We start from the raw sequence: 15,020 nt of genomic DNA on the forward strand, positions 1-15,020 counted from the left end.
AAAATTGTAAATCGACTCATCCTAAAATGGGAAGTATTTGACTGTCTTTTATTTATTTTTTTCATTTTATTTTTTTTTTAATTTTTGCTTGTCAAGTAGCATCATTATGCCTTAGAAGTTATAGGTATAGATATGTGATAGTGAATATATTCTTAACATAGATGATGCAAACAAAGTATAACACGGGTTAAGGTTATTATAAGAAAAGAAGTACATAAATATGCTATTTTCATGAGAATATGAACTGACTTTTATTTTACACTTTTCAGTTTATACGATGTACATGATAACAGCTTTAGTAAAGGATAGGGAAAATAAATAATGATTACTTAAATCAAAGTTGATTTGCAAACACTATAGTATTATAAATTATAATCTATTTATAATATTTAAAGCTTCTAGAATGACAGATTAATAAAATAAAATAGATAGAAGCTAAACTTGCTATTAAATTATTGGTTGAGGCTCAATAAGTTAATGAAAAAAAAAAAAGTCCTTATAGAGGATTTATAGATAAAGAGAATTAGTATTAATTTAAGCTTGTTAGTTCATCAAAGTTTGGGACTTGAAGTAGCTGAAGCCACAAGTAAACATGTTATAACTCTACAGACCACTCAGGGATGGCGCAATATAGATAAGAAAGACTTATATAGCATTATCAATGAAACTTATTTTTTATAATGGTTAAGAAAAAAAAGGAACATTCACTTAGTTTAAGAGTAACAATTGCATCGTATTACTTTGTTGATTTGGGAGGTGATAAAGTTAAAAGCTATTAATCAAAATTAGAATAGAAAGATGAAAGACAGTAGAAGCAATAACTGCCACAGGTTATCGCTTCAATTTTATATGCAGCACCATAGATGTCTTAGACAAACATAAGAGCTTTAAGGTTTTTTACCTAGTAATAAAGAAAAAAAACAAAAGATGCTTTTAATTAACATGATCTAGCAAAAGAAAGTTACTGATGAGTACTGAAAATAATGTGTTTCTACGATTCATGCACTTGTATCTAGTTCCCTTTCTTAAACACTGTTTTCACCTATGTTTCTATATTTATGACTACTCCGAGCGAAAAGCAAAATTAAACAGCACGTGCTCATTTGAGAGTTAAGATATTTATAAATGATATATATATGAGTGTAGCATAGGAAAGGGAAAAAAATAGATTATCAGACTACAAAGTTCTATTCGAATAAAGAAAAATCCCTTAAGGGGACTATGTTGATCAGAAAGTACTGAACTGGCCATGTTTAAATAAACAAATATATAAACTGTTCATAACAAACAAATCCTTTATTACACATTATTTTCCTGATTGCTTTATATTATATTCGTCAATAAATAAAGATCATTGTTCGGGTCAAACCTTATTAGTAACAATGAACATTCCCAAAGTCAAGCATTTCGGAGAAATTCCGGAAGATACATAATAATGCAAATATATGGATCTGCAGAATGATTTGCAGTAAATTCCTTTTTTGAATTAATTTGATTTAAAGATATAGCGTATTGAAGCAATACAGCAGTAAACTCGATCAGCATCTAATAGATAAAGAAGTATATCAAATCTTTTACAAGAGTCCTAAAAATACGAAAGCTCTGATGAACATAGTGAATATTGGATCGAAGAACACCGTATAAGATGTACAATTTGGATGTAAAAACGTGAATTAAAAGCTATTCTAAAGAACCTGACACATTTAATCATATGTTTATCATTCAACTGTACAATGTCCTCTAGTAATGTAATAAATAGTTTTCTTTTTGGAAATGCTTTCTTTGTGTAATATTCAATGTATTCTAGCTGTTGGATTAGTATGTATCCTCTTAAATATGCTCTTATTTTAGATTAGTAAGAATGTATGATAAACGTTACAAATATAACTCTATGAAGATAAATATCAATTTATTTAGAAGAATATAAACGTATAAAACTATATTTTGATACATAATATGGAATTAAATAAATTAAAGTATAAATTTGTGCTATCATATTAAGATCCACTTTATACGTAAAGAGTATCAGAGTATAAGAATAAGATATCTTTTTATATGTATATCATTAGAAGTTATTCTTCTATACAAACACCTACATATATACATACGCATCTCTATGTATACTACAATAAACCACACTATAATTCAGTCTGTAAACTATATTTCATAATTTATTTTTATATTGCTAATAATACGTTTATTTATTTATTCCTACAGTTCATTTATTATCAAAGTATAAAGTCTACAAACCTCAGTTTATTACAAAGTGCTTTCTATAGAATACTCTTTTTGAAAAGAAAATGACGTGATGTGAAAAAAAAAGTCGTTAAAACGCATAGCGCATGCTTGGTGTCAATTCTTTGCGCCATCGATGAGAGTATAAAGGAAGGTATGAGTTGACCGACATTTGTCGCTCAGGGTATCGACATTCTGGACAGAAGCAGTCTTACACATGCGCCAAAACATTTCAGAGATCCGCATCAGCGTGTTCAAGTTTTTTAAAGAGATAAAGCCAGGCAATTCCTCCAGAGAACGAGGGAATGTTAACTTGCCAAGTTCAGATAAACATTATATTCCATCATGACGCAACCGTATTAAGAAAAAGACCACTGAAAATCCATTTATTTGAAAGGCCAACGAAGTATTCAACTGATTATTGTCAATAGTTTCTTTGCAAAATAATGCCAAGCAAAGCAGGTCATGGCAGAGGTTAAACTTGTCAAGTGTGGGTTGAGTAACCTTTGCTTGTCCAAATCCTAGACTGTGCCCAAACACCAACTGATTCAGCTTAGTAATCGTTGCGTCGGATCTTTTTTTTTTTTTTTTTTTTTTTTTTTTTTTTTTTTTTTGCGTTACTATCGGTTTCAATATTTCTCCACCCTAAAAGAACATGTTTTTCGGGGTTGGATAATATACTGGACAATATAGGATGGAAATAGGTGGTGGTAAGTTCGTACTCAGCAATTGATGTTTTGTCCTTAATAGCTTGCAGAGGCAGCTCATTCATGGCTTTGATTATCCCACAAACCACTGAGGAAGCGTGTTCATCTAAATTAATACAAAGTTGTGATAATAGGGTAGTTGCCTCATCTTTAGATTGAACCTTCTGCTCAACTGAATCGATAATACGGGCAACATTTGCGCAGATTCCATCCGTAATGTCTATATTTTTGTCTATCGATTATTGTATAAAGTTCTGATGAATGCCACATAATGTTTCCTTGGAGAAGACATCGACCATTTTTTCACTATGCTGGCTAAGGTATGACAGAAAAATGTGTGATAAAGCGAGGATCTCATGAATGGATGTTTCAATTTGGAGTAAGTTTGCTCTTGATAATGCCACTACATTTTATTGGAATATTTGAAATAATTTGGCCACATTTGGATCATTAAACATACAGGGGACAACTGGTATGGCGTTGATATCTATTGATGGGGAAGTAAAAGCTGCTGGTGAAGGTGGATAGAGGATATCATCTTCCCTCTCTACGGTCGGTGTTCGAAGAGTGGTTATAGGTAAAGGCATGAATTCTACACTATTAGAAGCAACAGATTGTGTATCAACTGTATGCGTCAGAGCTGTTGACCGGAAGTTGGTGGTTAGGGTTGTTGTTTGTTCCTTTAATATATTTTCTGCGTAGTCTGAGCAAGACTCTTGTGTGTCTAATTGGGTTCTAAGCTGCTTCCTTTCCAACCAATATAGCGTAAAATCACTTGTTCGTTTCCAATTGTTGAAGCCTTCCATTAAACTGATTTTGTATTGCGGAATGTAATGAGAAATGATGCTCTGGTATCAACTTATGGTATACTGTTTGTCCAGTAAAGTATGATGCTCAGCAAATGTCTTGCATATGAGATTATCTTTGTTATCAATACACCATTGGACATCATTCAAGATGGTCCTTTGTCGTTTTTGTCGTCTGCTCATCAGATCAATAGGAAAAGTAGTGAAAGAACTTGAGTGTGGTATGAGCTCTGTTACGCAGTGGTAGAGTTTAAACAGTTATTTTATTAAATAGAACCACCTTTATTAAAGCGAGCAATTGAATTTATAGATACAATAGTAAGAAAGTATACTTATTATGTTGGCTTTGGTAATTTAACAATATAATATGTTTTACATGAAGAGAGTGGAAAGAGGGGATAAACAAATATAAGTAAAATAATACGATTAAATAATACATTTATTAAAGAAAAAAAAAGTGATCATAATGAGCACAATAGTTTAAATAACTGCATTGTCCGAACCAGTTCGCGAAGTTAAGAGTAAAAAAAAAAAAATCTCTTAAGAGTCAAGAGGGAAAATGAAAAAAGTATTGAAGAATAATGAAAAATAAAAGGGAAGAAAGTAAAACGAAAGAAAGATAGAGAAAAAATTCAGAAACAAGATAGAGACATCAGCATTTTTATCATTACAACCATCTCATCAAACTAGCACCGATATCAGCTGGAGGAGGAGGGAGATCTTCACCATGGAAAATATGATCCAATTCATGTAGGATCAGGCAAATTTCAGGCCAACGTACAGACCAGGAAGAGACAGATAGGACTTTTTTTTTGGTTTTTTTTGCGGTAATGAATTTAGTAAGAAAGAAAGAGGGTCTTTGATGGATCTGGGCATTTGTAGATGACGGTGTATGTGCAGACATTCGGTAGCATGAATACGAGAATAATTAACTGCAGGATGGAAAAGACAGGTACAAGGTTTTCCACCAGGGAGCCAACCAAGATGCCAGCGGACCATTTGGCTGCGTTCTGCATTTGACATAGGTAACTAGAGGATAGGATCGATACCTAGGGTAGGGCAGCAGCCCAGGTCTTAACACATGTTCTCTCAATATTTATTAATGGCCCACCAGACTACTCTACCGAAGGCAGCTATGTCCATGGTTATCTTTCACCATTATTGACCACTGTCTTTGGTTCTGATCCCCTGTTGAATATGAAATGGGCTAATGGCCAATTAAAAACAATGATTCCAAAGCATACAAACCAGACTTTTTGGTTTGCAATCTTTCAGGTAGTGTGAAGCATGTTGTGTTGAATTCCGTATTTAAATCTGTAGATCAAAATTCTTATGTAGAATCTGACTTGGTAAAGCTTGCCAAGCAAATGAGATTTACTATGACAATTTGGTTTCGAGCGGTATTGTTGAACCAAAGGTGTACGGTATTCATTGTGAAGGCAATGATTTACATACGTATGTCATGAATCTCGATTCTCCCAAGGTCTACAGAATGATCAGTATTACCAAGTTGAAGCTCTTTGGAAAATTGGACCAGATCACTTTCCTCCATAGCATCCTTACACATTTGATTTGTCTAAAGAACGTTGCTCATGAAAGTGCGCTAAAAATTGAAACTGCTGTTATATCTAGCTGCGCTACTTTGAAACGCCCTGCTCCCTGCCCACTTTTGCATTGGTTGTTCAACGATTCTTTTGTTCTGTCCCGTGCAACCAAGATACAGAAGAAATGAATGCTCTTGTTTTTTTATTCACGGCCATTATTCAAAACTGACTTTTTGTATGGATACTGCTCACTCTCCTTATACTCTCTTCACCATCGTTATACAACACGTTCATTTACTCCAAGTTTTCTACCGACTTTGGCTGTAATCCCCCTTTGTCTTCCACTTTCAATCAGAATATTGATAAACTTCTCCCTTAAACTGTCATCGTAATGATTGTATTGCAACTTAGGTTCTGCAACCACAAATCTTGCAGAGGTCCTTTTATTATTTGTTGAATATTTGGGCTGCCCATTACCGTCAAGTTTTCCGGCATGTACCGTTTAACTCTGAACATATTTTATTATCTATTCACCGGCTCATATCTAATTTATCCTCCCAACTTTCTTTTGACCCCACTAATTAACCCCTATATATCTCTCTATATATCATCTTCTTTTCCTCTCCCTCTATAAAAGGTGACGTTTTAAGGACATTAAATAAAAACTAGAGTTTACTCCCCTATAAAAAAAAAATTATTTGTTGAATCGAATAGCTTCGATTTTAAGGTAGATATCTCGACTAGTTATTGTCTCCAAGACTATATTGGAGTCGGTCATATCTGTTAATACACCTTCCATCGGGTCATAAACTTCAGTTCCATTGTCATTGAAGATATTATCATTTCCATCTTCATAGTAGAAAATAAATGTCATGGTAAAACTTTAGAAATAAAAGTGTAATAGTAAAAACTCGAAAAACCCGGACACTGTTTATCAGCCGGACTGTAATATAAAACAAAAAAAAATAGATCGTGCTTGTGAAATAAATACAGTGCATAATAATATTGTATAAAGTTACAATATAAATAATTTATAATAGACTATTTTGACGGGAAGTTTAATATAAAATGTAGCTTTAAAAGGGAATTCCGGAACTATTGTACATAACATATAAAATGCATCTATTTCTTTCTTCTTTCTTCTTCTCCTTGATACACATCTCTTCTTTATCTTTCCCCTCAATGACACACAGTAGTAAAAAGAAACAAGATAGCCAAGTTCAACGTCTATATCAGTGTGACTTTTGTTTAAAATCATTTTATAGACTAGAACATAAAGTACGTCATGTTCGCACTCATACAGGAGAAAAGCCTCATGCATGTACCTTTGAGCACTGTGATAAAAGATTTGCTCGTTCTGACGAATTAAGTAGACATATTCGTGTTCATACTGCGTCACCTGCTATATTATTACAACGATGTAAAAAAGTACGTAGATTGAATTATGCATCAAAGTCAAGATCCATAGATGATGAAGAGGCTTATTTAAAGCAACAACAATTTTGTTCCATTCTTCGTTTTGTTCATCCATCTAATACTACTACAAGAAATAATAATAATAATAAACAACAAACTAGTTATAATAACAAAATTCGTGGAAGTCCGTATAAGCAATCAACTAATTCAAAATTAAATCATTGTCCCATTTCTAATTGCTATAAATCCTTTTGGAGAAAGGGTCAATTAGCACGTCATATTGAAAAGCAACATCAAGCTAGATTCACTTTTGAAGAATTAAATAATTCAGAGAAATTGTCTGCTTTATTGAATTCACCCTCCTTACCTTACTCTAGTAGTAGTTCAGAGGAAGAATCAAATAGATGTATTTGGTCTTCTAAGGAAGAAGACAAAGGAAATACAACCGTTGTAGTGGATTTACCTCCTATTTTCATGAGTCATACTTCCTCATCATCTGTGATATGGGATAATGATAAACGCTGTCAATTACCTTCTATAAAGTCATTATTATCACATTTATATCATCATACTAATAATCAAATAATGTAATTTCACCTTCATCATCTACACACTATATTTTCATTGTAACTATTTGAAATAAAGCATAAATGGTCATAAATGACAAAATTCTATTGAAGGAGATGCTTTCAGTGCGACCTTATTTTGAAGAAAATAAATAGCACTCCTTTATTTATATTGAATAAAATCACGATATTCGTTTCAATATGTATGCCTTCAACATTCTTTTACAATAAATAATATCTCTTTATTAGATACTTTTCCTAATGACCAAGACACTAGTATCTATTGACGTACTTTAACAGCAAATATATTAAAGAAAACAACTACAATCTGTAGCAGAAAAATACAAAAAAAGTGAAGGCTCAATTACTTGCTGTAGCAGAGAAGAGGAAAGGAAATAATTCTATTTCTTTTTTTTTTTTTTTTTTTTTTTTTTTTTTTTTTATTCTTTTACTTTTTTTTTTCTTAAGGTTAATAAACTGTACTATTGTTATTAGAAGAAGTAGAGTTGACTATATTCGAATTTGCATTCATAGAATTAGGCGAATTGTTACTATTCATGGATATTTTGTTTCTATTGTCTTCTTCCCTTGCACTTGCTTTTAACTCTTTCCATAGAGTTTCTTTTTGCATACTTGCTTTACATAATTTATTGCGCGCTCCCTGAAGACGAGCTATATATTCATTGCTATGATTAATATTTTCCTATTTTTAACCGTATTAGATGAATGAATGATTCCTTGTTGTATCTTTAAAATGTACGTTACCAACAATAATTCTTTTACTCTTTTAACAACTTCTCTTGCTTCAACATCCGCGTCTATGTCTATATTTTTATTATTCTCATCGTCTTCTTCGTGATCATGTTGCTCTTTAATTTTAGTTTCAACTTCTGAATCAAGTTCTTTTGGGTCTAAAGGTTCAACCGTACTAGATTGACATTTTTGACCTGATTCTTGTTTCACTTTATTCACATTAGTAGTACTACCAGCAGCAGAGCTTAATGTTGTTGCTGCAGCTTTAGCAGCTTCCATATCTTCTTTATATTTTCGGCGTTGTTCTGCTGTACGTTCAAATGTCAAGTCAAGATAACGTGGATCATCTTGATGCATAATAGCTGATAAACGACATAAAATTTTATTAAAATTCTTCTCATTTTCAATAAATTCCATGGATGTCTTTGCAAGTGCATCGATTTGATTAGATAATAAAATTCTTCTTAATGCTGGTCTACGTACAATATCGGTTGGGACCTCGATAGGACTTAAAATATCTATTGAATCCTCCACACTTAATTACACTTATATATTATAATATGCGAATAACTTTACCTTCAATATTAATAAGTGTATACGGATCTTCATCATCATCAGAAACTCCATCTTCCATTCTTCTACGTTTTCTTTTTACAATAGTGTGCTTTTTATCTCCTTTTGTAAACTAAATGAAAAAAAATAAAATAAATTAGTAAAACATTAATCATCGTGTTTAATCTTATAATTTACCTCTGTTTCTTCAGCAATTGTTTTTGGTGCACGTAATTTATTTCCTCCAAATTGGGAATCTGATGCTGCCCATCTCTTCAGTGTTTTATAGTTAAAGATAAATAGTAATAATAATAATAAAAATCAGTAGAATTTAAACGTGGTTAGCATTTATATTTATATGTATATAAAAAGGATATATTTATAGCCTCTATTATGAGGAACTAAATCAACTTGATCAACGTCACTATCATCATTATCATTCTGTATCCATTTAGCTGCAGGAGGTTGTGCTGATGGAATAGGCTGTGACATGCTAAATAATAAATAATGAATTCAATAGAATAATTCACTCTTAAAAAGGAGAAGGGAAAAAAGGTTTCTCTCTTTCCCTCTCTCTCTTTTTTTTTTTCTATCCTCGTCTTTATATGTTTTAAATCACAGATTAAAGTCACGTGCTGTATAAAGAACTACGTAGTTGTAAATTTTTTTTTTATTATTATTTTTTTCTAAAAACTTATGTTTACATCAAATCAAATGGACTATCAATGTCCAATTGACGATGAGGGATCGGACATGGATGTGTCTTCTGGTGATGAAGACTATACCACAAACAATGTAACTACAAATATTCAACCTGCTACAGTAAAGACAAAATATTTTTTATTTTTATTCTCCTAAATAATTAAATAAACATGTATATATTACTTTTTTTTTTTTTCTTTTCTTTTTAGATGAGTGGTGGAAGTTTATATGGAATTTCAAATAATCATCGCCAACAAAGATCAGTACAAACCAGAAACACTACAGTTAACTCTTATAGTCAAAATTTCTCCCGTTCTGAGATTGATTCATCTCGTTTTATAAGTGTTGATGATTCAGATGATAGCGATGATTCCTATCACACTGCACCAAGCTCGCCCATGACTATTTCAGAAGAAATAGAAATGGAAACACCAAAGAAAATAAAACAGGCTGTAGAAAAAAGGGATGATCATGATGCCCTAGATAGAGAGTTTGCTCGATTAACAAAAATGTATGAAGACGTACTAAAACAAGAAGAAGAGATTAAAAATTTGATTGAAGAGAAAAAGAAAAAATTGCAAGTACAGCAATTAGAGATTCAGGTCCGTAGATCTATCAAGCGCAATAGAGAAATACCAAAGAAATCGGAACAAGCTGAGTCATCTACATTAGCATTGAAGAAGAAAACAAAGTTGGATAATACTCCTTTAAAAAATGTTAATTCTTCTCCATTAGTAAATGCATCAGTTTCACACACACCAAGTCCAATGGCCATTGTATTAGATGCGCACGCTTCAAATCCAATGGTGAGTACATCAACTGCATCTACGTCAAATCCGATGGTAAATACATCAATTGCATCCATGTCAAACTCAATATCAAATTCTCTTAGAAGTGAAAACAAACAGAAATCTACTACTAGAAAAGAGAATTTAAATTGTATATATAAGCAACAAAATGAGCATAGCAACAATGGACGGTCGAATGTATCCAATTCACAATCTACTAGTATAACCCAGAGCCCACTTATCGTTGATCTTACAAAGGATGATATGGAAATAGACTCTAATAAGCCATACCGTTCGAGACTTGAAACAGCAAAAATTGATGTACCTTTTTCTGATGTGTATCAAGGAGAAAAATATAAAAATATCCAAAACCAACTTCCATCAACAAGCACTAGTGAATCTCAAAGAGGTCTCCAAAATAAACTTAAAAGAGGAAAAAGCCCTGATATCCAACAATTTAGTATGCGTGTCTTAGATGGAATGACAGAAAAGGAGATACGATCAATGATTCGTAGATCACATATTATTGGTCATGTAAGTCTTAAACAAATGCATATCCAATTATGTGATTTAAGACAAAGAGCCCTAGAGAGCCCTTTAACTTATGTGCAAAAGGTACATGCTGAAGTACTAGTTGCACTTATTATGTCACTCTGTCATGAGAAAGGGGAACATATACCTCGCAAAAATAAAGGCGTTGGTCGACACATGAGACCTTCATCTAAACTTGTTCTTGGTCCCGAATTTTATGGTCATCCAGATACATTAGATTATGAAACATATCCTTTGTCTAAAGGAAAACTCAATGATGCTATTACTTATTTTAGAAATATGGAAGTTAATCCTTTTATGCCTCCAGCAAGACTTAATACTCTTCCAGATAATATTAAAAAAAAAGTCATGAAATATTTTGTAAGTACATACACATAAAAAAAAGTAGATGAATATATTAATATATCTTTTATAGGACAATGTAGGATATTGGAAAGACTCGGTAACAAAAAAGGATAAGAAAAAGATTAAGAAACTTGTTGAAAAACATCAGTGTGACCTTCTTGATGTAAGAAAGTAGAAATACTAATTTATGCTAGTTTGCTTATTTATTTATTTTTTTAAAGAAAAAGAAAAAAGTTTACTCTATCATATCATCTAATTCTAGTTCATCAACAGAGTTTACTGCACAATCATCAAGTACAGCCTCTTCGACTTTGAATCATCAATTAGAAGGAACATCAACCGATTTTGCAACTGCTAATACCAATCCTGCTTCTCCTATTAAACCCAATGAACAAATATCTGAGGCAGCAGTAACATCAACGCGACAAGATACAGTCATCAATAGTCCTTTATCCTCCGTTAAAAATGCTTCTCATAATAAATCGAATGAAGCAGAGTCATCAAATAAAGTTGCATGTGCTAATCAGTCTTCATCTTCCATTACTCCTTATATTAAATCTCAAGAAACGGTATCTAAATCAGATGTAAATAAGGCAAGTAACTTTCAACCGTATCATTCTGCACTTTCTTCACTTGGTATATCTTTTAATCAACAGCAAGAAACACAAGCTTATAACAAAAATACCACAGAATTTAACCGGGAGTCTACTCATCAAAGAAACTCTTCCAAAGGCAAAAACAAACAAAAAATGATCACTACAGATATATTGTGTGAAGCCGAAAGTAGTGGTGGTATTTGCAGAGATAAAAATTGTATGTTTGTACACTTTTCAGACTTTATGTAATCCACAATATGTATTATTTTTTTTTCTTCTTTTTATAAAACATGATTTATATAAATATGTATATGAGTGTGTATGTGTTTGTATGTGTGTGTAAATATATAAATAAATAAAAAAGGAATTTATGTTAACTTATGCACAAAAAAAAAAAAAGCAATACTAGTATTCCTTTATTATTTTTCTGTTCGCCATGCATTCTCTAATTGATTTAATTCCTTTAGATATTCAGGACTTGGTAATGACGTCGTTTGCCAATCTGATGATTCAAGAAAGCTACTAACTGAGCCATGTACTTTACCTTCCATTTTCATTAATTCAGTTATGAAACCAATATTGGGTGACATATTGGGTCTAGCTTTTATCACATGTTGATAGGCTCTTTTTAACGTCCAGCGTTCTGACGTTACCAAATAAGCCAAAATAGCCGTAATTGAACGTGATTTCCCTGCTTTACAATGAACATATATAGGTTCATGATTCTTTTTAGCTTCCTCTAATAGTATAATATGTTATAGACACACACAAAAAAAAAAAAAAAAGATATAAGCATGCATATAAAGCTTTACGTTTTATATATTTATTTACCTATGAAGCTGACTGCTTCCATCATGACATGTTCAATGTTCTTCATTTCTAAAGTATCGCGAGCAGCAATTTTATGATATATTAAACGATCACGAACTAACATTAAACCTTTATCATCACATTCTTCTGCCATATTGAGGACACGTTTAATTTGACGTACTTGAACCAATTGATTTGCTTGCTCATCTGTCTCAATTTCAGGTCCCACAAACAAAAACCCTGGGATCACGTCTGAAATGACAAAATCAAAATCAGTTTCTGTACATGGGGAAATATCCGCTGTCAAAATCTCATCATCTTCTGCAACTTGATTAAGACTAGAATGAGCCCTTATCGAGTTCTTGTATACTTGACCTTCCTCTTGTTGTAAAAAAGAATAAGTCTGAGTTGTTGTTGTTGTTGTTGTTGGTTTGGTGATTGTTGAGTTTGTATGATAATTAGAAGAGGGAAGAAGACTATTGTTATTATTTAAAAGTAGTTTCTGGGACCTTCTTTTGGCTTTACGCGCCAGCGCGTTTGCATTATTAATACGAGCAGCTTGGGTATCTAACGTAAACAGACTTGCCCTTTTGTTATCTACATCATTTTTAGACTCACCAAGAGTATAGCTGATAGATCGTCTGGGTCCATAATTATTATCAGTGTTAGGTCTTAATGTTCCTGTAAGAGGCTCATGTAAATTGGAAGAGATAATCCAAGATTCATGAAGGGGAGCCTTCTGAAACTCCTGAAATCCACCATATAAATAATAGACTTTACTTTTACCATCTAAACATAATCGTTCTAAAACACTCAACAAAGTCCAAGCCTGAGAAGACTGATCGTTTTCTGGCATGTCTTGATCATAGACAACCCAAATTTTCATTCTATTATTGCTTTTATTTTTCTTTGTTTTCATCTGAAGCTCAGCTTCTAATGCCTTTTGTTCTAATAGAGTCGAAAACGAATGTTCGTGAAGGGTAGACAGTAACGATGAGGTTATATCCTTTGTCTGTTGCTTATGCAGCTGATAAGTTTCTCTTCCCTCAACTGTCGTAATGAAGTTTTCAAGATTGAAATTCGACACTGTACCTCGTTGATATCGTTTGATAAGTAATGAAGGTAAATTGACGTTAATGGAATTTCGTATACGTTGCTTTTGATAATCAACAAGATTTCGAACATCAATCAGGAGAACATTTTTGTTGCTGTCACTGTCACCGTCGTCTGATAACATCTGAATTAATTCCTCTGGTTTTAAACGAATTTTATTCAAGTCTATCCGCTTTTTATGAGATTCTGAATGAGTACGATTTAACATTTTACGTTGAAAAGATGAGGATATTGACAAATGCTGATGACTTATTGATCGATGAGGCACAAGTGAGTTTTGGTTAGTTGTACTCCCGAGCCTAGCTAACAACTCCTCATCTGTTATACTTGAATGATTTGCAATGAGTTTTTCAAGTGTAGCAAGTTGTTCTAAAGGCAAGAATAAATTTTCCAATGTTAAGTTCTTTGTTGAAGGTAAATGACCGAAAGTGAATGAATGACGGTTTACTTCTTGTACGGATACCCATTGGTGACGATGCTGATGACGTTGCTCTGCTGAATAACGTTTTCTTTGTTTTATATTTAGTTGCGATGATGCTATATTATGTGGAGTAGATATAGAAGATGATATCGGAGCGCAAGCATGTTTATCAGGTGTAACTATTGGAGGACGATTTTCGGTATTCTTTGTGGAAACAATATTAGGTAAAGATATAGAACTTCTTGGAGGCTGGTGAGTACTTGTAATATTCTTTGTATCATACTTTTTTGATTGATACTTCTTTTTATCATGATTATTGTTGTTAGAATTAAAAGTAGAATAGAAATTAAATGGAAGCCTTTTAAATAAACTATTTGCTAAACTTAATTTCTTTGTTGGAATAGATTTTTCATTCTTCGTTGACTTTGATTTATTAGTGTTACTATTATTATTTTTATAACGGTCAAAAAGCATTCTTTATTTTATAGTCTTTTTTTTTTATTTATTTATTTAAAGAAAAAGGAAGAAGATAAGTTCTATTCCTTCTGTAAATACAAGAAGAAAGGAAGAAAGAAAGAAAGAAAGAAAAAGAATATAATAATAAAATACTTTATGTATAAAAATATATTTTAATAAACTTATTTTTATATTCTTTGTGAGACAATAATTATTTGCTTCCTTTGGTAGTAGTCAAAAATAGATACAAAGTTTTTTTTTTTTTTTTTTTTTTTTTTTTTTTTTTAAATAAATTAGCATCTTTTCGCGTAAACAACTTTTTTTTTTTTTTTTAAATTAGCGCTAAATGATTTTCAAATTAGTACATTTTTCCATTTAAGTTAGTGTATTAGCTTATTTAATTTGGCATATCATAAAAGGTATTTTGTGAAAATATATCCCCATAAATTAGAGTATTGGTTCCTGATTCATACATTTATAAATAACTATATAAAAAAAAAAGACTTTATAATTCATCTTTTGAAGTTGTTGAAAATAACTTTTTAAGCCAACACAAAAATTGTTGAAATTTAAACGGACAATTAAACAGTCTCTTATAATACCGGCCTTCAACTTTGATCAAACCATTTTAATAGAGTAATATAAAAAATACAAAGGA

General features: G+C 31.9%; 7 protein-coding genes across 7 annotated transcripts; 3 read left to right on the plus strand and 4 right to left on the minus strand.

Moving 5' to 3' along the window:
- Nucleotides 1-2,250: 2,250 nt before the first annotated feature.
- Nucleotides 2,251-3,748, minus strand: BX663DRAFT_572865 (uncharacterized protein; the record flags this gene model as incomplete). The annotated part of the gene is made up of 5 exons (XM_051532140.1): nt 2,251-2,547; nt 2,740-2,809; nt 2,958-3,174; nt 3,250-3,345; nt 3,403-3,748. 5 exons carry the CDS (start codon nt 3,746-3,748, stop codon nt 2,353-2,355), a joined length of 924 nt encoding a protein of 307 aa, XP_051386913.1. The 3' UTR covers nt 2,251-2,352.
- Nucleotides 3,749-4,758: 1,010 nt separating this feature from the next.
- BX663DRAFT_494245 (uncharacterized protein) lies at nt 4,759-5,491 on the plus strand. The gene has a single exon (XM_051525468.1). The coding sequence runs from the start codon at nt 5,211-5,213 to the stop codon at nt 5,478-5,480; it is 270 nt and encodes an 89-aa protein (XP_051386914.1). The 5' UTR covers nt 4,759-5,210; the 3' UTR covers nt 5,481-5,491.
- A 495-nt stretch (nt 5,492-5,986) lies between these two features.
- BX663DRAFT_426405 (uncharacterized protein) lies at nt 5,987-6,166 on the minus strand (the record flags this gene model as incomplete). Its single annotated transcript, XM_051522540.1, has 1 exon — nt 5,987-6,166. One exon carries the CDS (start codon nt 6,164-6,166, stop codon nt 5,987-5,989), a length of 180 nt encoding a protein of 59 aa, XP_051386915.1.
- A 118-nt stretch (nt 6,167-6,284) lies between these two features.
- BX663DRAFT_494246 (uncharacterized protein) lies at nt 6,285-7,739 on the plus strand. Its single transcript, XM_051525469.1, has one exon. The coding sequence runs from the start codon at nt 6,409-6,411 to the stop codon at nt 7,297-7,299; it is 891 nt and encodes a 296-aa protein (XP_051386916.1). The 5' UTR covers nt 6,285-6,408; the 3' UTR covers nt 7,300-7,739.
- Nucleotides 7,708-9,141, minus strand: BX663DRAFT_494248 (uncharacterized protein). Its single transcript, XM_051525470.1, has 5 exons — nt 8,957-9,141; nt 8,778-8,857; nt 8,604-8,712; nt 8,040-8,545; nt 7,708-7,977 (listed from the first exon to the last, which is right to left on the minus strand). The coding sequence occupies exons 1-5, from the start codon at nt 9,069-9,071 to the stop codon at nt 7,744-7,746; spliced, it is 1,044 nt and encodes a 347-aa protein (XP_051386917.1). The 5' UTR covers nt 9,072-9,141; the 3' UTR covers nt 7,708-7,743.
- Nucleotides 9,142-9,241: 100 nt separating this feature from the next.
- On the plus strand, nt 9,242-11,977 carry BX663DRAFT_494254 (uncharacterized protein). Its single transcript, XM_051525471.1, has 4 exons — nt 9,242-9,374; nt 9,491-10,981; nt 11,037-11,129; nt 11,188-11,977. The coding sequence occupies exons 1-4, from the start codon at nt 9,276-9,278 to the stop codon at nt 11,809-11,811; spliced, it is 2,307 nt and encodes a 768-aa protein (XP_051386918.1). The 5' UTR covers nt 9,242-9,275; the 3' UTR covers nt 11,812-11,977.
- Nucleotides 11,920-14,479, minus strand: BX663DRAFT_494256 (uncharacterized protein). Its single transcript, XM_051525472.1, has 2 exons — nt 12,394-14,479; nt 11,920-12,301 (listed from the first exon to the last, which is right to left on the minus strand). Exons 1-2 carry the CDS (start codon nt 14,378-14,380, stop codon nt 11,982-11,984), a joined length of 2,307 nt encoding a protein of 768 aa, XP_051386919.1. The 5' UTR covers nt 14,381-14,479; the 3' UTR covers nt 11,920-11,981.
- Nucleotides 14,480-15,020: the final 541 nt, after the last annotated feature.

The sequence above is a fragment of the Cokeromyces recurvatus genome (genome assembly GCF_025118155.1).
Source record: "Cokeromyces recurvatus strain NRRL 2243 chromosome Unknown BX663scaffold_2, whole genome shotgun sequence".
In the NCBI taxonomy this organism is placed as follows: Eukaryota; Fungi; Mucoromycota; class Mucoromycetes; order Mucorales; family Mucoraceae; genus Cokeromyces; species Cokeromyces recurvatus.